This window comes from Styela clava, chromosome 3 (assembly GCF_964204865.1).
Source record: "Styela clava chromosome 3, kaStyClav1.hap1.2, whole genome shotgun sequence".
In the NCBI taxonomy this organism is placed as follows: domain Eukaryota; kingdom Metazoa; phylum Chordata; class Ascidiacea; order Stolidobranchia; family Styelidae; genus Styela; species Styela clava.
Window position 1 is genome coordinate 15,335,476 of NC_135252.1, and position 25,272 is coordinate 15,360,747.

General features: G+C 35.3%; 2 protein-coding genes across 6 annotated transcripts; both read left to right on the top strand.

The window, feature by feature from the left end:
• The first annotated feature begins 875 nt into the window (after nt 1-875).
• Nucleotides 876-10,184, top strand: LOC120343123 (uncharacterized). Of its 4 annotated transcripts, none has more exons than XM_039412237.2 (13): nt 876-1,177; nt 1,439-1,508; nt 1,671-1,771; nt 2,059-2,179; nt 2,377-2,479; nt 2,554-2,769; nt 2,930-3,185; nt 3,863-4,034; nt 4,189-4,327; nt 4,892-5,141; nt 5,223-5,350; nt 5,659-5,918; nt 6,209-10,184. In XM_039412237.2, the coding sequence occupies exons 1-13, from the start codon at nt 1,008-1,010 to the stop codon at nt 6,512-6,514; spliced, it is 2,292 nt and encodes a 763-aa protein (XP_039268171.2). In that variant the 5' UTR covers nt 876-1,007; the 3' UTR covers nt 6,515-10,184. The 4 variants fall into 4 exon arrangements, with proteins under 4 accessions (XP_039268171.2, XP_039268174.2, XP_039268172.2 ...); XM_039412240.2 differs by having other exon boundaries at nt 5,872-5,918; XM_039412238.2 differs by having other exon boundaries at nt 3,863-4,025.
• Nucleotides 10,185-11,264: 1,080 nt separating this feature from the next.
• Nucleotides 11,265-22,240, top strand: LOC120342654 (vitellogenin receptor Yl-like). Of its 2 annotated transcripts, none has more exons than XM_078110879.1 (20): nt 11,265-11,468; nt 11,895-11,993; nt 13,973-14,097; nt 14,655-14,806; nt 15,678-15,802; nt 15,886-16,129; nt 16,222-16,436; nt 16,867-16,990; nt 17,176-17,285; nt 17,735-17,960; nt 18,254-18,479; nt 18,831-19,074; nt 19,170-19,322; nt 19,658-19,918; nt 20,014-20,289; nt 20,619-20,835; nt 21,046-21,152; nt 21,250-21,338; nt 21,423-21,609; nt 21,840-22,240. In XM_078110879.1, the coding sequence occupies exons 1-20, from the start codon at nt 11,390-11,392 to the stop codon at nt 21,983-21,985; spliced, it is 3,405 nt and encodes a 1,134-aa protein (XP_077967005.1). In that variant the 5' UTR covers nt 11,265-11,389; the 3' UTR covers nt 21,986-22,240. The 2 variants fall into 2 exon arrangements, with proteins under 2 accessions (XP_077967005.1, XP_077967006.1); XM_078110880.1 differs by having other exon boundaries at nt 21,046-21,149.
• The last annotated feature ends 3,032 nt before the right edge of the window (nt 22,241-25,272 follow it).

Genomic DNA, 25,272 nt, shown 5'->3' on the forward strand with positions numbered 1-25,272 from the left:
CAAAATATATTTAATAAGTTTTGGTAAAGATTAGGCAAATACTGTTTTTAAAAGCTGTGATAGAAATCGGCACGATGGCCAGGTGGTTAAAGCATTAGGGGATGGACTTATCTATGTTAAATATGACAAATACAAGTTAAAAATCTAAATTCAAATCCCACGTCCAAGACCTCACCTGGGGTTCAATAACTTGATTATGCAATGCCAAAAGATTACACTTTTGTCTAACTATAGTTGATCTTTGCCGAGTAGTAGCTGCTTGTATAGAGCCTTGTTCAGAGTGGAAGATTTATTAATATGTCTCATATAAAAAGGGTATAAAAATCAGAACAAGATGCATAAATATGAAAAAATTCCCTCCTCTATCCTGTAGTAATATGCCAAGATTTAACTTGACAATGTAATGTGGACTAAACCTCTGATATGAGGTAACTAATGAGATATGAGATATCTATAACATCTAGCATATTCAGAACGTAAATGAGGAAGGAATTTTCAAAAACGTGATATCATATAAAAGAAAGCCTAATGTCATAATCAGTGTTCTAAACCACAAGTCATGAGTTAAGCCACAGGCCATCCGAGTCTTGTGTCAAGTCTCGAAGTTAAGTCAGTCACTCAATTAAGTCTCACTGAGGGTAGTTGAGTACGATTCGGAGTCACTTTGAGTCTTTGATAAATTGTGATTCAAGGCGAGTCATTGAACTGAGCCTTCCCAACACTGGTCATATTATATAAAATTAACATCACAATTCTCTTTGATGAGAGGCAGGCGGCATTGGCAAATTTTCTTGAAGATACACCTGTGTAAATATTCAATCTCATTAAGCACAAATTGAATTCATTAACATTATATTTACTTATTTCATAGCTATATTAGGTTTAAATTTGAGTCCCGATAAATTTATCTCATCATTGAGTAATAGTGTATCTATGGCCAAAACAAACTTGCTGAAAATTCGTTTTTTTGCAACTAGTTGAAAACTGATCTCAAATAAAGTTGAGATATGGATTTTGATGAGCCAGACTTAGAAGAACTTATTCAAAATGACCTCAGAAGCGAAATGAACAAAATTTTAAGCCAATCAGAAGTTGATGAAATAGAAGCTGCTGCTTCACATGGAGTTGTTGATCATGATGCAAGACATTCACCTCATGAGATTTTTCCATCTTCAAGGTTAGAGAACTAAGTGTTGTATGCACTTCAGAAATTTCGATCTGTGACATCGCTTGTTTGAAACGGGGTCCAAATTTAAACTGCTTATAATATATGCTTGATCGGGCTTTAGAATATTGCCAACCGTAATCTTTCCATTAGCTCATTGAGTGAATAACATCTCTAGCTGATAGAGAAGAATTTTGATGACGTTCAATTTTAAATATTATTTTTCTGATCTATTTTAACTTTAAATAATTGAAAATTATCAAATATTTGCAGAATTATGCATCATGGTTATCGGAGGGATTTTCCAATCAAAGCTGAACCATGTGAAAGAAATTTAGAAGAGGTAATCAATAGTTCTCAGCAAAAGTTCTCACCAAAGATATAAATATACTTGATTATCATTAATCGTAAGCATAATAGGCTATATAACGACATATCCGTCTAAGATAAAATATTTATAAAATGTTATTTTGACTATCTAGTAATATTTTATTCCTGTTTCTAGTCTCAAGCTGTTCATGGAGAGTTTGATGTTATGGAATCTTCATTACTTCAAGAGCTCCAAAGTCAACACAGCCCGTTGCCTCGAGGCCATCACGAAATCAGGTCAGTAAGGAATATCTCTATCTTTGAATACTTAATTTAAAATTATAAATTGGTACTTTATACTTTATTACCAGTCTTCAAGAATCCAAATTTATGGAGAAATCCACACATTAAATTACTATTGAGAGTGTTTAACTTGAAGAAGAAAAAAAAATTTTTCAGCTCGAAATCATTGAATTTTGTAAAAAAATGTTGCATCTAATATGGAATTGATTATATTAACTTACCCATAAACCTTTACTGAAAAGAAATACAGTACTTTTTACCAAAATATCTTTTCATTCTAGTGGCCATTTCTCTGTGGGAAGCTATGCAGATTTCACTGGAGAATTAGGACATTATCCCGCTGAGGTGACAGAACACAGTGATTTATCTAGTCTCACTTGGTTAACAACTGTAGATGTACAGGTTTGTTTTCGACTAATGTGGTCAATTCATCTGAACATCAATCATTTTAATCTTTTTCATGGGATAGTATATTTCAAATAGTAACAACTACCTAAATTTGTCATCCCACTTCCATTAGTATTTTATTATAACTTAACATTAACTTCATTGCTTTTGATGATCCTAAATATGTTTACTATCCATGCTTTATTATACAGGCTCTTCAGAAACTCACAGAGCAAGGAAGGGTGATCGCATCATCTTCTATGCCTGGTATTCAACAACATTCTTCAGTTCAACAAGGTTTTTCTCAAGCACAAGGTATGTTTCCTGTATTTTGGGCCTTGCGATCCTGAGGAATTGAAACTTATGAAAATACTGAAATTTATTTCCAGGTATTCCAGAGCACAGATCGGTTATACAGATGGTGCCCGCAGCTTCGAATATTCGAATGCCTACAGAAACCTCTAACATTCAACATCAAATACCTCAAACAACAATAACATCAGCACCAATTCCAAGTCCAGAAGCCGCAGCACAGATGCCAGAAACGTCGTCATCAAGATATGCAGCAATACAACCACATATCAGCCAAGAAGGAAGAAGATTTTGTAAGTTCATTATAATACAACATAAGTATACACCATGTAGCACGATGTATGAGACTAAATATCTTAAGATATACATTTTAAATGTATGTGATTGACTTTTATACTATAGTGCAATCTCACGATAGATTTTGACATTGATAAACATCCTCTTATTTTACAGTGGCTCAACAAAGATATCATCTCAATGCTCATCCTTCAGGTGGTCCAATTGGAAGACATTCTTTTGAAAGTGGTCATATAGGACCTAGGAGATATGTACCAGGAGCGGTGGTGGGGCATCACCCATATCCCCCTCCTCCTTATGCCAATGGTACACCGAGGCCTGGTTTTCTTCACAGTGGTCTGATGCATTCTCGATTTCATCCACACCATGGGCAACCACAAAAAGTTTACCCGAAGCCAGTATATTCATATAGGTGAGTGAGGTTCTCAAAACAATGCTTATTAAAAATCTAAGTACTACAACTCCCAACGTTTTAAATCATGATCAAGTGCAAAATGGAAAAGTTTGATCTATTATTAATATTACTTGAAGTGGTACTCAACTAAGTTATATTAATAAATTCAAAACAAAAATTACCGTAGTCAATAAAAACGTATCCATAAAATTAATAATTAAAAAAATATTAATTAAAAATTAAAATAATAATACCATATGAAAATCTGAACTAAATTACTTATTGAAAGCAACAAATAAGATAGACATCCAATCAATGGTTGGAATATGATCCAAAATTAAAATTTGAAACAAATGAATGTTACACAATGCTGTTGGATGAATGTTACACAATTTTGATATTTTGTCCACCTGGTTATTTTACCAACTAAATTATTTCTACACGACTCTGAAACCAATCCCCATCTGTCTCTAACATACTCTATTTCATCTGGTATTGTTAAACTCCAGGGTTCAATTTTCAGACCTTCATTTTTCATCAATACCAATCCTGCCAATCTTGTATGTAATTTGATGATATTTACGCTGACGAAACAACTTCGAATTTGCTAAACCTCTGAAAATAGACTCTTCCATTAAAAAGTACTAAATAGTGTTTAATTATTCTTTTTGACGACTGAATAATTTACTTTTCAGTTGCCTAATAGCCATGGCTCTGTACAACAGTAAAACTGGCTGTTTACCTGTTTCTGATATCTATAATTTCATGATGGAGAATTACCCGTATTTCAAGACAGCACCAGATGGTTGGAAAAACTCTGTTCGGCACAATCTGTCATTGAATAAATGTTTTGAAAAGGTAAATAAGGTAAATATTTTACAAAATTTTTTATTTGATGAGTATTTGAGCAAAAATCTTCAGGCTTGGTTTATTCTAAAAGTACCTAGAATAATGCCACCTTATACCTCCAATAAAACAAAAAACTGTAAATATATGTATTTATCTTGTGTATTTGCATCAGGTTGAAAAACCAAACGGGACCCAGAGAAAAGGTTGTCTGTGGGCATTGAATCCTGCCAAGGTAGCTAAGATGAAAGAAGAAGTTCAAAAATGGAAAAGGAAAGATCCTGATTCCATTAGAAGGAGCATGTCTAATCCAGGTCAGGAAAAAAATTATCGGTATCTCATATTTTACGAAAGATACAATACGATTCATTCTTATCTGATTTCAAATGATTATTTGTTTTTGAACAGCCAGTATGGGTGGGTAATTTCTGACTCACTAAGCAAATATTTTGATAAAATTTATTTGAACACCATATCATAGTAAGCAAATACAACAAATCCTGCATATGCATTCTGTATAATATCTAGAAAACATGGCTAGAATATTTATACTTTATTCAAGTGGTGCCCAACCCTTTTTTGGTTTAGTGCTTTTACAATCATTTCACATATATAATACATTGTGGCCATAAATGGTATTTAGGTTTAATTATTGAATATTTTGCTGAACCCTTGATTATAATAAAAATGATATGAACTTCTTAATAATTGAGAATTATATCGATACTCATACTATCAAACATAATCATAGCATGAAGTATTATTCTAACATTTAAATATTAAGTAATCCAATTCCCATTATCTTTTGGTATCAAGTGAACATATTTTTTGTATACCAATATTTTACCAATATTTAACATTCCCTTTTTCTACTACAGAGGAACTCGATCGTGAGCTTGAAGAAATGAGAAGAGTGGATGAAGAACAAGCGAGAAGAAGAATGCTGAGTTTAACATCTCATGGCCTTACTACATCATCAATGCACAACATGCATCATCTTCCTCCTCACCATCCCCATCATCCGCAAAATATTTTGCACATGCATCATCATCCGAGTGTTCCATCACACATAAATTCATCTGCGGCAGGACCTTCATCTGTTCCAACGACATCACAAAGACATCCAGGGTAAGTGTGTTTACTTAGTAGTATCTTGCTGCAATATACATACTGTAGTACCATAATTCCATTTTTATTTTTTTTAAACAGTCAACATTTTTCAACTGAGTTGGCTCAAGAAAACTTTGCGAGAACTCTAGCAAGATCAGCTTCTCAACCTTCACCAGCAATGCGTAATCCATTTGATCTTTCACCTCTGGGTCACTCGTCCCAACATGGTAAGTGCACACACAGCTTGCTTGAAGTATGATACAAATCAAAAAACAAATAAGTAAGCAAATAGGTTTTCTGAAAGAAGTTGCCAAGAAATTTAATTTTAACTTGGAAAAAAAATGTCATAGGACATCATGCAATCTTCCAATGTTCAAAATTAAACTAAGTGGTGTTTTATATTTCCACTGAGAATAAAAAGGAAATTTTTAATTTGATTATTTTGTGGTATTTTGTGGAAGAATTCTTCATCATTCATACTTTTAGATGAATAAAATATATTTGTTAGCATAGAAAATATTTTATTTCCATCTAGCTTCCGGTGCTGCTCCTGTTTCTATAAATCTTGGTTCGAACAATAACAACAATTCTTTTTCTGGAAATTCTGCTATGTCTCCCGAAATGATCATACTCACTTCGAGTGGTGGAAGATCAACTCTTTTCACCTCTCCTCAATCTTCCTCTTCTTCAACTACCTCCAGTAATACAAGTTTGCTGGGAACATTTACTGAAGTTTCTGCTGTTCTAGGTGTAGATGATTTTGATGCAAGTTTGGCAGATCTGGCTGGTTTACATGTAAGTTTTTCTTATACTACTGTATCTGTTTTTGATGTTCTTGATTTTGTTTGATTCTGACACACAATGGTCGAACTTGAAATGTTTGTGCCATACTATACTTGTTTATGTAATCTCTTCACTTAGAATAAGAAAGCACATCATTTAAGTCATAAGCATTATATCAACTTAAACAATATAGTCTTTTTGCCTTTGATAAGTGATAAAAGAAATTGGATATATAAATAATACATCTCTTTGAATCTTAAATATTTTATCTGTCCTTAACAATGTTTTGATTTAATTTTCAGGACTCTTTTTGGGATGGTACTCTGAATCCCCAAACAACAGTTGCAAGCGATGTTAGTGAAGCATTTTCTGAAAGTGACTCCAAGGTGGCATTACCTATAGAAAGAAATGAAGAGTCATCACCCATGACATCAGAAGGTTGTGTTCCTTTGCCCCCTGTCATCAGGGTTTTATCTTCTCATTCAAGAGAACAAGCCTCGCCTGATACTCCAGACTTTAAGTCAAGCACAAGCCAAAGAGTAGATAATTTTGGAAGAGACTTGACTTGTTATGCAAGCAACAATATTAAGCCAGTGGTGCTGCTATAATCAATTGGCTGCTCATGATGATAATTGAAAAAAGAATGAACTGCTCACACAAATTTCTGTCAACTTACGGTATAAATAGATTTCTTTGTTTGGAAATGTTGCTATTGCTGCCTTCTCATGTAAAAAAGTTGTTATGCTAGGCTAAAAAGGATCGTTAATTGTGCATGCTGTTGAAAAAGAATGAATCTGAGGCAAGTTTATTTTAAGCGACCATATCTGACATACCGATATGTTTAACTTAGTTAAAAAATACATTTTTTTAATTGATTATAAATGCATTCATACAACCACCCAATTCATGCATCTGAAACATTTCGCAGGACAAGAGCCTGTGATTCTTCGCACAATAAAGCTGTCCTATTGACATTATCCTATTGTATACAAAAAGAGTTTTTTATATCAATTTCTGCTACCAAATTGAATCGAATCCTCAAATTTTATTCTACACATATGCACAACATGTACAAATACTAGTACTGAGCACATATACCTACTGTGTAGAATGTGCACTGTGAGATAAATCAACCTATAATACACACTGTGGAGGATCAAACCATATTCGAAGCTAGGTATTATTATCAATATAATTTTTTCGAATCTTCAATTACCTAGAACATACTTATAGATAATATACTCAATATGGTACTGCTAATTTCCTCAAAATTACCTGCTTTTTAATCGTCTCAAATTCCAAATTTCGATTAACACCCAAAAAATGTTAATTAAGAAAAAACATTTATGAAGAATAACGTCTATTTTCTGCAAATTGGATATTCACAGGTTTATGTGTGTAAAAACCAAAAGTACTTGCATCTTAGTTTTATAATTTAGGACAGCTTAGTTTTTTATAATTTTTAAGCCTTTTAATAATAAGGTGCTTTCAATCAAATTGATTTCAAATGAATCAAACATTTTATCTTCAAAAACAAGGGAACACTGTGTTTGTTAGCTTCCTACGCTATATATTATGCTAGCTACCTAGTTAAAAAAAATTGGGATGAATATATTTGTTTATATATGAGTTGTATCTAAGAAAACATGAATTGTAGAAATTCATTCTGCTTCACATATCTGCTGCTTTTGGCTGATTATAAATGTATATGTGTGATAATCTATATATAAAATATGTAACTAATCTGTATTTATTGCTGCATATTTGTGACTTTTTATTGAATTGTACTAGCATTATGCTACTTGCCACTTTGATTTTATAGCAACCAAAGGCCATTTTAATGACATTCACATTTTGTATGTATTGTATATAAAATGCTAATTCTATTTAACTCTGGTCAGGGAACATTCTTGAAAGTTATAAATTACTATTTTCTAAATTTGAAATATTTCAAATATTTTTGTTTCTTAGTTATTTTCTATCAAAATATCCCCAGATTAAGAAATAATTTCAGAACAAATTGTATAAAATAACAAAAAAAATATATCAATAATGTTATTTAAATTTTTCTAAACTAAATGTCATGTATATAACATTTTAATTTTTTTTTTTACATTGTTAAAAAGGTTTCATAAATCTTATATACAGAAATAAGAGTTTTATTTTTTGTTTTTCCTTTTTTTATATGTTGGCACATTTCTTCAAAATTTTCAAAAGTATATAACAAAAAGTATTGGTTTGAAATTTAGTGTTTGCCAAACCTCAGTGAAAACTGAATTCATTGGAGAATACTTTAAATTTCTGGCCGAATAAATATAGAGCCATATTACCCAATTGCACCAATCTTTTACCACCATTCCTATTGCGAAATACAATTCAATTTTTCTTAAATATATAGATATTATATAAGTTAACTATAGCTCACTTTTAATTTACTCATAATTTCGCATGTTTTTCCAATTTATGATGATACACAATGTAATTGACTCCTTTTAAACACATTGATGTTTCAGGATTTTCCACAAAAAGTATAAATTTACCTGTTACCAACCTATATGATATTTTTTTACAGATAAATCAAATTATGAATAATAAGTTTTGGATCCAGAGTATTCAGGTGTACAGTATACAAACACGTATTCGCTTTTAAAATTTAAGGTGTTTGAATATTTGTTTATAAATCATGTGTTAAAATGCTGTTAATCAACATATCTCCTTAAGATTATTACCAGCATGCTCATTGTGATGATTTGTCATAGAAGTATTTTTATTATTGTTTCGTTAATTTTTGCACCGAATCACTACCAAACCAATGATTGATTTTATACTATATATAGAAACATTATTTATCTCAATCTTTCAGTCAAATGCTTATTTTAACTGTATTTAAAGTCTGGCACTTCAGAAGATTGTAAATAATGCTTCCTTCAAGATCTTCATTTAATTAGATGGTATCAAAAGCAAAAGTCAATTTTTTTCTCATTTTGATGAATCAAGTTGCTTCTAAATCTACATGTAAACTGAAACTTATTGAAAAGGGGGAGATACATCTACTTGTGAGGGCTAATATGTTATGTTCGTTGCAATATTTTACTGTTAGAGTCAGCATATGTGCAAAAATTTGCACTGATGTTGTTGTCGTGTTATCAGTTGCTGCTGTTGTTTACAAGGTTGTTAAAAATTATAACCAATGACTATGGTAGCACATTTTGTGGGTCACTTTGTTTCATTTCCCATCTTGGCTATCATAATAACTCTCTCTGTGAACAAAATTAATGACAAGAAGCATATCAAAATTTTGTTGCAGACTTCCATGTCAGAATATAGAAATATGTTCCATTTATATTCAAATGCATTTTACGCTGCTTAGTGCTGCTGAATTTCATTATGTAGAATGATGTCATCCAATATTAATTTTAGAATAACAATTAATTTCAAACGGTTGTGCCGAAACAAGACTTCTAGTCAATGCATCTGGAACAAATAACTGGCTAACCAATCCCATACCCGAAATGGACCGGTAATCGGACGACAAACCGTGGTTTGACATATGATTTAGTCATCTTATCTCTTTCCTCTCCTCTGAGATAAATATGTAAGTCCTATCTTATGGTGCTAAGGTCTATGATATGCTTAATGTCCAATCCTAACATATATATAAATGAAACTTATATTAATATTTATATGTTTTTTCTTACTGTAATATGTATAATTTATTGCTATTGTTGATTATGTTCAATTAATTATTTTTTTGTTAGATGCAGAATAGTCTTAGTTGCACTGCCTATTACTAGGCAAAAATATGTTTGTCGTCTGTTCGTAGTTGCAATTTTTGAACATTGTTTGGTTACTTTTCATTTTTATTAAGTCGTTTGTTCCAACCTGTGGAGTGTTTGAGCTCCGACCTTCATTGGTCGTTGTAATCCCCGATGATTTTTCAATACACGTACTATCTATCTATCTATCACTCATACTCGATGGACATATATATCGACTGGTTCACTGTTACACTGATTTTCACAGGTTTTTTATTAAACAATGTATGATAATTATGATTTATATATAGATATATGTAAATATGACCTACACGTTCACCTTTTTGCCTTTCTTAAAGTTCTGCAATCCGTTGTGCCTATGTCATTTTATATTCAATGTTATTTTTTGTCAATTTACCTTTAGTTTATAAGCATGTCAGTTGTTTACACTTGGTATCGTCTCTAGAAAATTTATTACAATATGAAATAAATTTTTAACAAATTTTTATGAATTTGGAATTAACGTTTCATTCTTGTTTTCTAATCAGACGAACATATCTAGTAGGTAATTGTGCGCGGGAGATGAGATTGTAAAACAGGGAGCCAATACATTACGAGTAAACAACACAATTTGTCACTTTTTTGTGTCCCGATGTGTATGTGATGGAAATTACCTTAATGATACTTTCTCTCGATGTTTAGATTATAGACTCCCAAATCTATGCATTATATGGGATTGCAAAATTCAAAATTTATCTTAAAGGTAATGAGAGTTTCCACTACGTTAAACGGATGTACAAAACACATTTCGATGAGTGACCTATCTGATCACGCACGGATAAATAATTCCCGCAATATGATTCTGCAAATGTCCATGTTTGCAAAGGTTCGTGGGCGCAAAATGTCCGGGATGTAAACGTCTGCCGGTGCGAATGTTTGTGGGTGCCAATGCTCGAGAATGCGTATCACGCATGTACCACGGTGTAAATAATCGTGGATGGAAATGTCTGTTGACGTTCATGAATGCAAAGAGGTCGCGACGACATGAATGCAAATATACTGAGTTCAAATAATGAGTATAAACAAACGGGTGCGAATATACTGGGTGCAACGGTGCTGTAATTCGATCACCGAAAAAGCGCCGTGTGCAAATATGCATGCAAAAATGTCAATTGTCAGAGCGAAAAATGCTCTTTAATCTCGAAACACGTCCTGGAAACCTATTTTGAAAACAAAAGTTTATTTGATTAAATAAATTTAGTGATGCATCTTTTTCAATTGAAAATAATATTTACCAAGGCAAAAATTGTATGATGAGTGTCAAATTTAGGAAAATTAACTTATGCAGGAAGGCATGAACCAGAGCAACGCTGATAAGAACGAGAACTTGTCGACAAATTGATTGTTGCCTTGCAGTTAAGCTTTGGAATAATAGGAACCGTTCTAACCATACATTCTCAACATCATGATGAACACTGCATGTGAGTAAATTGCGACCGCTCGCCGATGTGTCTTGTGAACCATCACAACAAACGATTTCATGATTAGATTTCGATAATCAACACTCCTTATTTTCTTCCGAGCAATCAGAGACTGGTTGAACACCATGTCATACGTCTTGCTTCTGTTCCAGCGGTAGGGTGCCGTATTTTCGTTCCCCGGTCGGCTATTTTGTTCCAGGCATTTCCTATACACACCAGGCCAAAAGGTTAGCTAATTAACAACAAAATGCAATTAACAATACGCCGATCGATTTTGTTATTTTTTTCTGGAGTATATGCCTGCTCAATTTTTCCGTTTGCTGAAGGTAAGATTATTATATTTCTTATTGACTACTTACTTAGTTTCTCACTCCAAATAATGACAAGATTTCAATATGAAATTACCAACAACAGGAGAGTAAGCTGGTTTGATAAATTTTGTTGGGTTAAACGTAAAATTTTCCTTCGTATCATTTTGGACAAATCCGCAATCAGGTCACGTTCCTTGTGTAAATGAGTAAATATTAGATTGACAACGGCAACTAAGAAGGCTACTCAAATTGCTCAGAAGGTTGCTGTGTCTTAATCTTCAGTGCATAAATAGCTGCTTGACTATAAACACTAAGCTGCTTGGATACGAGAAATTAATTCTACAATAAAAACTCGATTGTAATAAACTACTTGTACTTCTGATCTTTCATTCAAATTGCAATTATGGCTGAAATAATATATAGCTTTATTATACCTTGAAGGCTATCAATGCAAAGAAGGAGGCATTATAGACGATGAGTGGAAATGTGATTACATGGTAGATTGCCCCGACGGATCGGACGAATTTCCTGAAACATGTGGTGAGTGAAATGTGGAGTTGCAATATGTACTAAATACTACGGTGATTCCAGCATTTGGGATTACCTCCAACAATCGGCGAAGGTTTTCTTTAAGTGTAGCGTGGGAGTTATAAATCTTACAGAACATCAGAACGTGACCAACTATCGTTAACAACAATGTCGACGCCACTCCAACCAACGCGGCCGCAGTTAGGGTTTTGTTTTTATCAATTCTAAAAAAAGCATCGTGTTTTAAAACAAGGGCTTGTTTTAATTATAATTTCAAAAATGTAAGTAAAAATTCCTTTTTTGACTCTTACTTCTATTGCGTACATTTATCGCCACGCCACGTTTGTATCTCCACCAAAATCATAAGATTTTAACCGAAATGTTTATCCGAGATATCAGAGAGACGTTTTGAGTAAGAAAAATCCTGAAACTTAGCTCACGAGCCTACCCCTAAAGCAATTAGATCAAGGGCAGCCTTCGGCAAAACGAGTGGGCTGCGATAATGAAGAGTATTATGCTTACATCGGCGACAATCTACTGATATAAACGATGAAACACCCTAGCGGCCTAGCCTATACTAATTGTAAGAGTGCTCTGATGCAACGACGCCACAACTAATCGGTTGCCGTACATTTGAACCCACGATAATTGCACCTGCATATTATGCTATTGCACCTATGGATTTTTTTGTTTTTGTTTTGCGGATATTCGAACCCATACTAACCCTTACCCACGGATTTTGGCACCCGCATATAGATTGAACCCGCAGATATACACATGGGTTCAAATGTACGTGGGTTCAAATGTACAGTCACCCAATTAATCTGTTATGACGCATAATATGGATTTCGAGGCACAAAAATTTCTCATAAAATGAAGGCATTATTAAGGTTAATACTGTTCGGTTAATTTATGCCTAGCATACTTAGTTTTTAAGGTTGAAGTGATAAGAGTTTTTCAAGGTTATACAAACTCCTTTATTCGATCGCATTTCAATTTTCGTAAAAAGGTTTCGTCGTAGCAGGGTCTTTAACGTAATTGCTTATCGTTTGCGTCTTACCTAGCAAACCACTGAACTACAGCTTGAGAAGGTGTGTATGAGCCTCTATCAATATTTGTGGCGTTTTGAAGGATTTATTGCAAATAAGAAGCGCTTGGCAAGCTTTTACATCCATTTTTCTTTAACTTATTTTAGACAAAAAAAATCATAGTATAGCCATTTTGAACAAAACAGGCAAAAAAAAAAAATTTTTAAAACAATTCTTTTTGAACAAATCCCAAGCCGAAGTGGGCCCCGCGCTTGGGAACATAATTTAGTGGTAAAGTTACTGTACCTCAATTGTGATTTAGTACTCGGTTAAAAGATAATGAAATATAAAAGAGAATTAATTTTATATAAAAATCTTCAAATTATCTTCTCATTCTCAGCTCTTGGCAGACTAGGCCCTAGGCACCCCGTTTCGCATAGAGCCCCGCAATAGTTGCGGACCTACCTGGTTAACAAATATAAATTCAATATGTGTATGCTACTCTTGGCGCGGCGGTGTGACTCATCGTGCTAAGTCGTGTTAGGAATACGCTTGCCACCGCACCTCTGATTACTCTGCGTTGGTTCGCATGTTCGAATCCCATACGGGGATGGTTTTGTGCGAGAGGATTGGTGGACTCCTCGCCGCCGTAGGGTGGTTCACGTGACCGCTGGTCGGTTACGGCTTCCTTGATCATCAAGTCCATGCTTCCGAAAACAAATAACGTACTAATCCCATACCCGACATGGAATGGTAAGCGGACGAGAGACGGTGGTGCGCTATATGGTTAAACCGGCTTTCCTTTCCCCGGGATAAATATGTAAATGCTATATGCTTAAACCGTCTTATCGGTTTTCCTTTCCCCGGGATAAATATGTAAATCCTATTCTACTGTACATATCAGTCTTCAGAAGCATATATTTTGGACGCTGTGAAATAATGGCTTCAATTTATCTGCAATAGCTGACAGGTCTTGTTCTGATGATCAATTTCGCTGTAACAATACTCGATGCATCGATAAAAGTTATGCCTGTGATGGAGAACCAGACTGCCAAGACGGTGATAGCTCGGATGAAGAAGGCTGTGACGTAAGTGTTGTGTTTAAACTTTACAACAATGGCTCAAAATATAATCTACTGGCGCCTCGGCGTTGTCTGGCTACTTGGTACGTTTCCAGGCGTCTAATGGACCATCGGTTTCAAATTATCGGTATAATTTATCAAAAAACTCACTAGGTTCAAGTGCCCTCGGAATCCCATTAAGTTCAGAAGTTCACCCAAACATATGCTGCTTTTAATTCATGGGAAATTTTTTATGACATAAGGGAACACTTTTATAGGACGTTTGGTTTTGGTTTTTGGTGTCCATTTATTTGAGAATGCATTTTGTTGCTATCCAATCACGTATTAGGCGAATTAATATTATGTCAATTCGTGTCCATATCAGATCATTTGTAAGCATTCTAACGTTTTTCAATATGTATATGCACGTACATATAGTTTAAATGGGGACTACATTAGCGCTGTTAAATCTTTCAAGCTCCTAAACATAAGTTTCGTAGTGATATTTTGCTATTGATCCAACGCGATGACGTAATTGTACCTTCAAGTTCAACCTTTTTACAAATGTTTTTATATTTTATCAGAAACCCATGTCGCCTGATGGTGATTCATGCAAACAGTTCAAATGCTCTACAACCGAAGATTGTTTTCCTTTTGTGTGGGTTTGTGATGGTGAACGAGACTGTTCCGACGGATCTGATGAAGCTAATTGTGTTTGTATTCCTGGAGATTACGGGTAAAATGCCAATAGTTTTGTTTAGTATTATTCCCTGAGAATCGGATGCGGTCAGGGCCTGCCTGGTTTACAATTAGGCATCAAGCCTTAGGGGCCTTGACGTTAAATTTTGAACTGCTCTTCATTTTTAGGTCGTTATTAAACAAACAAAAAAATCTTCGGAATGTAGCCTGCTTAAAATTTCATAAGTGATATTTGTTTACTTTTAATTGAGTAAATAAATCTTGTCCCAAATATCTACTGCTTTGAGGGTTAAAAAAAATGATAACAGTGGAATAAATGATTTTGTTTTAATTTGAAAAACTGTATTCCGGTGCCATGACGTTTTATTATAGCGACGAGTTTCTCATCTACTATCCAATCTACTTGGGTGATTACTGATTAGTGTACGTATTTCGTTTGTAACTAAAATTTCGAATTTCACGCAATTCAAAATGTTGTTCATGGTGTAATAATACATTTCACCTATACGTTCAAGGCTTATTATGACATTAATACATTTTCAATGGCGCTATTGTTTTCGAGGGGGCTCACGAATGTACTAGGCTACTTATCTTCTAAATCAGGCCCTGGATGCGGTTGGCCCCTACTTTTATCGTATCCTATTTTCGTAAAAGTAGTTTCTGACGTCTTGCGTGGGCGTGTTTTGTATCGCTGTCGCAGAGTTTGTACAGTCCATGCATTTGGAACATTGGCTGGCCTATCCTTTGCCGTATAATACCTTATAAACTTGACAAAATGGTGTGGTTGGCCATAAGATGAAACCGTTTTATCGGCTTTCCTCCCTCGGGTAAATGTGAAATTTCTTCTCTACCCAGGGGGAGAATGAAAGTAACGCTTGAAAGTATTTATATTTTCTTCCGTTGAACAGGTGCTACTCCAGAGGCGTTTCTTTGTGCTTTCAAAATTCAACTAAATGCGATGGCGTTGAGCATTGTGACGACGGGTCAGATGAGCAGGATTGTAGCGGTATAGAATATACTGGCGACGATAGTTGTAAGTTATATTGATTGGATATTCTACTAAGCTTCATCAATTCGTTAGTGCGCTGTAGGCTACAATCTCTTGTCATTTTACAGTTTCATGCCCTTCGACGAAATACAAATGCCGTACAAAGAATCAATGCGTTTTGTGGAAGTTGGTTTGTGATGGGATACCAGACTGCTCCGATGAATCAGACGAGGGTGGTTTGTGTCATGCAAATGACTGTGGGAACCGAAAAACTACTGGGATAAACAAGCCTTCCAAACCTAAAGTTGTATGCGAGCAATATTGCCGCGAAACTCCGGACGGAGCAAAGTGTACATGTGATGCTGGTTTCAGGTGCAGGATTAAGGAGACTATATATTGTGCATAAAAATCGTCAGTTTTTCTACATTTTTATTGAGTGAAGTATAAACGACTGAAATTTTCAGGTTGGCAGACGATGGCACGCATTGTCTAGATGTGAACGAATGCAAAGAAATGTCATCAAAACAAATTCACAACGCTGAAAAACTATCCAAGCTGTACAAATATGGTTTGCGGTCGGTGTGCAGTCAAAAATGCGTCAATCTTGTGGGTGGCTTTCATTGCGCCTGCGCGGATGGATACGAGTTGGACGCAGATGGCTATACATGTAAAGCAATGGGTGAGTCCTGTTGGTTTTGTAGAAAATATATAGTGTTTGGTGTGGCGCATCTGGGTAAGCGTTAGTAATACGCTTGCCACCGCACCTTTTATTACCCTGCAGGTTCGAATCTAGCAGCGGATAGTTATATGCGAGAGAATTTCCGGACTCCTCGCCGCTAGAGGGTGGTTCACATAACCGCTGGCCGGTTACAGCATTCTGCATCATCAAGTCCATGCATCTGAAACAAATAACTGGCTAACTAATCCCGTACTCGACATAGACTGGTGAGACCGTGGTTCGCTATATGGTTAAGCAGTCTTATAGGCTTCCTCCTCACCCGTGATGTAAATCCAATCCTATTCGGACGAAGTTGAGTTGCACTTTTTATGTATAACAGTCCCAAAACACTTGCTTCATCTATAGCTTCCAATATATTATGTTTGATTAGGAACCTTCAGTCCCGAGTTGTATATTGGCGTGAACAATGAAATAAGGATATTTTCGTTGCGGGGACCAGGAGACAGCACCTTCCAATATAGCACAATGTATAAAAGTACAGATTCCGATGAAACGTGAGTTCTTTGTCATTCTTTTTAAGATGATTACTTGTGTTGTTACTGATTAATTAGACAAATTTTCATCATCTATTTACAACTTGAACTTGTGGCGTTCTTAATACGACGCAATATTTTTCTGAAAATAAAAATTATTATATATATGAAAGTTCATAAAAATAGCAGCCTGCTAATTTTAACAGAATACTTGGTATTGACGTATTTGTTACAACTTTATCTGTTGTATGGATTGAGAAGAAATCAGCTCGGTTGATGATGATGAGCGGCCCCGTCGTTGGTCAGATAAACGTTGGTAAGTTTTTAGTTATGACTTCAAACTAGCTTTGAATTGCCACTAACGAGAGGACGACTCGATAACCCATTTTACAATGCGCATGTAATTAAATATAACTTTACCGCCATATATGAAATTAGAACAATTTGTCCACTGTTGCGTTTTTCCCATTTTTCTGTGTGTTCCTTGTTTTGGTTATGTGTTTACGGGAGAGTCAAAATAAACTTACTAACTTTAAATTAATATTGTGTTAACGATAGTACTTGCGAAAATTGTTGGTCATTTTTTCAGATTTGCACAATTTACTATGTCGATTACACCCAATACCAATTGAATTTTTTGTATACCAGAAGGTCTATGAATGGATGAATAACATTTCTCTCTTTAACTATTACTAAATTTCCAGTTGTTTTTAATGGAAGTGTCTCATACATGGCTACTAAGTTATTTATTATCTATCTATGCAGACTTCCGACCTGTTGCTGTCTCTGTAGACTGGGTGAATTTCAACATTTTTGTGACAAGTTCGTCCTCTGGTAATCACGCGTGGAAATCTCCTGCTGTAAATCTCATAGCACTCACTAATGAAATGTTTGTAAAAGCAAAAAATAATATCGTTGATCCAGACTTCAAGCGACTAATCACGGACGGCCTAAAAGAACCTGTTGCGATCGCCCTATGTCCATCGAAAGGGTAAGTTTTAGACACGGATTGCGATAATCTATAAAGTAAAGGGCCTGTGACGGATATTTCATCTGTAAATTGAGAATGATGGTATTTATGTTATATACTAGAATCCAATTCGATTTTTCTGAATTAATCTACCTTGTCCTCAAACTTCGATGAACCTAACATTTTAGTCACCCTTACATAAATTGGCATTTATTATTTCATGATCACATTCAGATCATGGTCGTCTGAAGACCCATAAGTACAACATTGCTATAGCTTATAAGTTTTACTAATTACACTACCACCTTTTTTAGAATCATGGTGGTTGCCGATGCGGGCGACGCGAATGGTAATGGTCGTCGAATATTCCTTGCTAACATGGATGGAAGCAATATAAGGAATATTGTAACAAATAATCTACTTCCACCTACCGACGTCATAATTGACGATGTTCAGAATGCCGTCATTTGGTCAAGTTACAATAAAGAAATTTCAGAGGCTAAAATTGAGACAATAACTTTAGACGGGACACAGCGCGGTGTATGCTTTTTTCTTAAAAATAAGTATCCTGTATTGCTGTATGGAAGCTCATTTCATGTTTTTGAATTTCATGTAGCTGATTTAGAGTTATCTAGTAATCCATTTAAATGTACCGAGTCACTGGTTTTAAAATTGACCTAAGTCAACCCTACAATAATTGATTTAAAATGTTTTAACAACTACATATTCTTGTTAGGCGTATCAACAATTGATAAATGAAATCGATGTCACCAATTTAGATACTTTTTCAGGTTTTAGCTTGGGTCGAAAAACCTAGATTGAAAAGCAATGTACGCGTATTGGAAATATGAAATATATATATAATATGCTAATGAGACTATTCTTTTTCAGACTATATTGTCCCGTAAGTTGAATCGTTTTCCCTTGGAACCTGTTTCAATCGACTTTTTCGAGGGAAGATTGTACATTTCTGACAAACAGTCAAAAGAAGTGAGATCTTGGAACGTCGGTGAAATTTCATTGTATGGGAGGGAAAACACAATGTACGATAGCAAAGGTGTAGTTAAGCTCGAACATAAAATGAGATTGGGAGCCATAAAAATAGCACATCCTGTTCTGCAGAGACCAACTACTGGTATGTATGTTACTTTCATTCTGTAACACACAAAATGTTGATGTACTTTTCTTGTCTTTTAATTCATGTTTGATATTAGGAAAGTCTTTTTACAGGCGGAAGTTTGTGCATGTCAGCTGGGTGCAGCCAATTGTGTGTTGTTACCTTTATCGAAACGAACAAACTCATTGATGATGAAAATTTAAAAGCAAAATGTTTCTGCTCAGAGGGTTACCAGCTCTCGAAGAATTTCAAAAATTGCTCTCGGGGTACGTAATTATTTATTTCTGCTATGAAGCATCTGACAAAAATCCACGAATAATTTATTTCTTATGCTATATTTTTTTAATCCGATTGGACGATATTTTTTTATTCTGATTGGACGTAACCAGAAATGAATATTTAAATGCAAACGTGACTATCCAGTTACAATCTGTTAGTAGTTATTTTATTTATTTTTATACCCATTTTTTATGATAAATATCGCCACAACCTACCGAGTTGAATAAAATAACATGAATCTCATCACATATTGCTAGGGACTCGCAGGCCCACGTGTGCGCGGCATTTCGAAGTCTCGAAATATCTTTTTTATTCATTACAGGGCAAGCGGATAGTTCAAGGTCTCCACTTTCATCGACGGTGTTGAAAAGCGTTACCCCTCCTACGATGGGTGTATTCATTCCTAAATCGAACACCGAGATTTCAATAATAAAGACGCCGTCAGAAACAAAAGTTACATGTAGAAGCCCCGGGCCGTTTTACAACGCTATTTCAGTCCCGGAAGAATTGCCATCGCATCGGAAGCTTCCTGTTGGAACTCTGGTTCGGATTTCATGCTTAGCTGGATATTTCATGCAAAATGGTGAGATGCCCTTTGTTTGCTTGTTTTGGTGGGGATGGGTCCTGGCACGGCGACGTTGTTTTTCTAAATATTCAAATGTCAATGAATTATTTTAGACTATGGAGTATCGCGGAAAACGAAAGATCACATTGAATGCTTGGGTACAGGGAAATGGAGTGCTCCACCACCCAAATGCGTTGTAATGACTGAACTGCCAGTTCACCGAGAAAGCATGATGAAAACACCACACATATCAACCGTCTTGGACAGGTTGACCAGCGGAATGAAGTCGATGATAAATTCAGCTAAGAAATCCGGAACATCAAAAACGACACTTTGTATATCTTTGAATTGTGGACCTTGGGGAAAATGCGTTCTGAACGATAACGAAGGTAATGGATATACTGACATTTTTATGTGTCCCGCGCACGTGTAACGGCGCTCCAGAAGTATGTGTATCAATATTGCGGTAACTAATTTTGTTCGCCTGTTTTACATCAATTTTGTAAAGGGACTGAAACATATGGACAAGGGGATATTTACTTGGCTAACACAGGCAGTCCCCAAACTCGTAATAGAACTAAAACACATAAAATTGTAATAAAATTATGGCCTAACTCTAAACCTGGTACTCATACTTTGGGTACGTCTATTCTAAATTTTAAATCGTGTTGATCTGTTGCAAATTGATACAGGAAAACATTTTATTTTCGGGTTTCAGAATACGAGTGTCGGTGTAAATATGGTGAGTCGTCGTCTAATATAGCAAGATGTCTTCCTCCAAAAAATTATGTGATTGCAAAAAATACTACAGTCTTGCAAAACAACACTAACCCAGCTTCGTCCTCCACTTCAAATTCAAAGCTGATGATTGCCTTGATAATCGTTGCTGTCATCCTATTTTTTGTTTTAGTTTTTCTCTCTTGGAGATGCTTACGGTACGTATAGTAGAATAATGTACTGCTTGATTCTACTGAATTCAAACGACTATATTGTTAATAAATAAAAATATAAGATAAAATATATCTACGGTGAGAAACATAACCACGTTAGCTACCAGCTTTCTTTTCCATTCAAATGCATAATCAGGCTTCCTTAGAGACGTGTTGTAGAGACTAAATGTTTTTTTTTCTTTTTAACCCGTGTAGTAAGAAGAGATACAGCGTAGATCTCCGATACTTTCGTGGAGGAACTCCGCAGCGTTCCCCGATCAGTACAAAAGATGATGTCGTGGTCGAGGTGTCAGTGGACGGTAGTTTGTTTACGTTTGATTTAAGTTGCATGGTTTTGGTAGTAATAAATTGGAGTCTACGATTTACTAATAAATAGTATTTTTTTTGTTTTCGACGCAGGGAAGCCGACTTCTATCACAAATCCCAACTATAGTTCACCAAGTCAGCGGAAGAAACTTCCAAAACCTGTCTACTACGATGATGGAAGCGTAAGTATATATTTTATCTTTTCATTAAACTTTCATCGCGCCTGGACAACAAACGATTTTTACGTGTCGCCTGAATTTTCACAGGACAGTGGCATTCAGCAGTCGCTTGCCGGTTCGGAATCCGTATCCTCAACAACCAGTGAAAACTCAGCATGTGAAGGAAGTTCAAAATCATGCAAAGAAGAAACGCATAATCCTACCAATATCTCACCATTGTTGGACGATGAAATATACGAAGATGAGGTTGCAATGGGGGATGTGAGCATTGGAAGTAGGTGCCTTTTTATGTCAAAACTTAAACTGTAATAAATCAAAGAAGTAGGTGCCTTTTTATGTCAAAACTTAAACTGTAATAAATAAAATTGTAAAATTCTAATATACTCTCCTATACTCTGTATTGAGGAAAGCCAAGCAAACAGTCGGTTGCTATTGGTGATGGGGTAATTGTGAAAATATGCATTTAGAATGCGAGTTTAAATTTGAATTGCTTTCACCATTCAGGTTTGTCAAGATCTGGAAAAGTTGGCCTCGGGGGAAGACTCGGACGTTTATTTAAAATGAGAAAAACTGAGAGCAGAGAGTGCATGTTGCCCAAAAGAAATCACTGTTCAAGAATACGGTTCACTTCCGATAGCAATGCACCGTAGTTATGGTTACCAGTTTTCAATCTGCCTTCGTCCAATGTGCGGGGCAAGAAAACTCGTCAAATTGTCTTATTGCTAAAAAATAAGGAGACAAGACTTTCTTCTCGTTTAACTTCTCCTGTCACATTTTCCCCGTCAGTCACCTACACAGTGATTGCTCGAAATAAGTTCTCCTGTAATTTAAGAATCATTATCCGAACTAAAATTGCATGTTATTTGTTTTTTCTGGGTAAATACATAATATCAACGGGAATTAAATAGTTTATTTGTTACGAAACCGGTAAAACGCCGGCATCAGTGGTATTACTCGTACGCATGTAGGCTATTGCTAACTAAATATACCGTGGCAGATAATGTGGATTTCTATCGATATATCGGAATGCGATCTGCTACATCGAAAGATGCGCGGTTAACGCACTATGGAAGATGTGCTCTGTAATCAGCATCGCTGGTGCAATGACTAGAATGATACGGTGGAATGTACGTGCACACCTGCTTCGAAATGTAGAGAAAGGTATACGGTTTCTTCAACTAACCGATTGTTTAAAAGTGAGGCATCTCACATCGCGGTGAACCTGAGAGTGCACTGTATGCTGAGCAGTGAGCAGTAAGCATAATTTTCGAAAATTTCATGTCTAGCAAAATAGGAAATTCGACAGAACACTATCGGTACTTCACGCACCTTTCATATAAAACAGCCCCGAGTCCAAGCGCTGGGTAGGCTGTGTATTTACTAGAATTCAATTGCAATATATTTGTTGTGTAGCGTACCGACAGTCTATGAAATAATTATCCAAGTTCAGAATATCTTCCAATATGATCTGACTTCAAATTTCCCCCCAATATTCACTTCAAGTTATGCTATTTCATTAATTAACAATCTCAACACAACCGAATACTCCAAACAAAACGACAAGCATACAATAAAGCGACAAGTACCAGGCAGCGCAATGCAAGAAAACAGAATATACAAAATAAAAACACTTTGAACAATACTGATGATAGCTAATTCCATGACAAAACTGAAAATACAACACTAAATGAACTGCAATGGCACTGCCCGCAAACAGCAACAGAGTCCCAACATTAGCTCACTGTCCAGTACAAAAACATCCAACAATCACAATCCAACAGTCACAAAACCACAAATAAACATCCCCGATAGCCCATCGGAGACCAGAGGCACTTCCTCGGACACTCAAAACCAAACATCCAACCGAAAAACAACCCCACTCGGACAACTGCACCCTGCTAACCACGACACACGCTAATGGAAATTCATCCTATACCTTTCTAAAAATAACATTTAGTACGGAAATGTGATCTGGATACACATATGCGTAAACATACCGGTGAACAAAACCGTTCAGTTGCAAAATTTGTGGAAAGAGTTTCAAGGAAAGTTGTACCCTAGGAAGACACTTAAAAACAGTTCATTTCAATGTAAAGTCTCACGAATGCAAGATATATGGAAATTCCTTCAAACAACAAAGATATCTAAAGACACATTTAGAAGCAGTTCATGCAAATGACAAGCGCCATGAATGTGAGATATGTGGAAAAAAGTTTACCTTACGAGGATATGTGAATAACCACATTATGAGAAAGCATTTGAAATGTAACGAGACTCTGGATTCAGGAAAAGATTTAGCGTAAGCAGATAATTGAATCGAACTCCCTGCGAAGAAGAAATGTTTTCAACACCAGATTACGAAAAAATTTCAAAATGAATTTTTGCAATAAACGAGTTTTTGCGAATAGAATTACTTTTTTAAATTCAACTTCTGGCGAATTTGCTAATCTTAATCAAGCGAAAGCTAATCCAAAATTATTCGGCCAATTAAATATTATACAATTTGCCAATTGTATAATATGTAAACTAACAGCTAAAGATTTACCAGACATATTTTTAGGTAAACACGTGCACAACTGGTAAGAAGTTTTAGTTTTTCTTTTGGTTTTACTCGTATTTGAATGATGTCATTCGTTCAATACAGCTGTGTTTTCTCCAGTGTTTTTTGAGATTGTTTGTTTTGTGCTTTAATTGTGATAACTTTTAGTACCTCATGTCAACTTGTGGCTCCTCAAAATTTATTCTGAAATTGTCCCGTGAATTTTATGTAAATAAAGTTTAATAAATGTTAATTGAAAAATATGATAACACGTAAATAACAGCGAGCGTTTATCAGGCCAATTCTAAGCAAGTTCACACACACACGACTGCTGATAAGATAAACATTTTAAACATCCATCCAGATGTTATTTGCTTTTGACCAATTGTGAGTAGTAAAGTAGTTTTCGATTTGTTCAAGTTCACTATTGAGGTGCGAATCGCCTGACCTACTCAAATTACTTTGCTATCTAAAAACACTGAGACATCATCGAAAATTCGACTACAAAAATTTCTCGCAGTCGCAAAAAGTCGATCTGCAGGAAAAAAATGATAGGTGGGGATATAAGCAGTGGTGAGCTGTAGTCGGAACGCACCGGAACGGCGTTCCGGTTGTTGGACATTTTATTGCATTTGCGTTCCTGTTGTTAAAATAAAATTATGGTAAAAAAGTCAAGTTTCTTTGGTTAAACTAGTTATTAATTTATGTTTTGTTACATTATATTTTGTTATTCTTTTTACATCACATCACGCAAAGACTTAGTACAGAAGTAACGTGTAAACTGTAATAGATATTTCCCCGATCTTTGATCCCATGGAAATTCATCCTATACCTTTCTAAAATAACATTTGTATTGAATTGCTATAAATATTTCTCGTGATTCTACACAGACATATCTCAGATAATTTCTCCATATTTCATTGCAGTTCTTCGACTCTATTTTAGGACAGTCAAAACATTCTGTCAGCGTCGTGTTACATATATTACATTTTTGCGAATTAGGTGCGTTTCGGTTGTTACGATTTTTCCAGCTCATCACTGCCTAATCTCTGCACCGCTGTGTACCGTTATTCAGCTATTCGGCTGGCTCTGAAACCGTTTATGACATAACAATGCAATTGATGTTCATTTTCGTAACGTCTTTTCTCTTTCGGAAGTGCGTCTGCAGACTGAAAGTTCTTTGCATTTTATTAGTTCTCGCCTACAATGCGTTGGGAAAACAAAATCTTTCAGACTTGAAATAAAAATCTATAAATCTGAAGTAACAATGGGCAGTGTAAAAGTGCCCTTATGTGTTTTAAAGCTGATCAAAAAATATACCACTTCAGAGTGGAATTCCCTTCAAACTCTTCGGAACCGTAAAATAATTTACCACGTCATACTTAAACGTAATTGGTG

Excerpts from the sequence above, each read along its gene's own strand:
- LOC120343123 (XM_039412237.2), top strand. The coding sequence starts at position 1,008 with ATGGATTTTGATGAGCCAGACTTAGAAGAACTTATTCAAAATGACCTC. Across the intron at positions 3,186-3,862 it reads AAGCCAGTATATTCATATAG|TTGCCTAATAGCCATGGCTC; the intron begins GTGAGTGAGGTT and ends TTTACTTTTCAG. Across the intron at positions 4,328-4,891 it reads AAGGAGCATGTCTAATCCAG|AGGAACTCGATCGTGAGCTT; the intron begins GTCAGGAAAAAA and ends TTTCTACTACAG.
- LOC120342654 (XM_078110879.1), top strand. The coding sequence starts at position 11,390 with ATGCAATTAACAATACGCCGATCGATTTTGTTATTTTTTTCTGGAGTA. Across the intron at positions 11,994-13,972 it reads CGAATTTCCTGAAACATGTG|CTGACAGGTCTTGTTCTGAT; the intron begins GTGAGTGAAATG and ends TATCTGCAATAG. Across the intron at positions 15,803-15,885 it reads ATATACTGGCGACGATAGTT|TTTCATGCCCTTCGACGAAA; the intron begins GTAAGTTATATT and ends GTCATTTTACAG.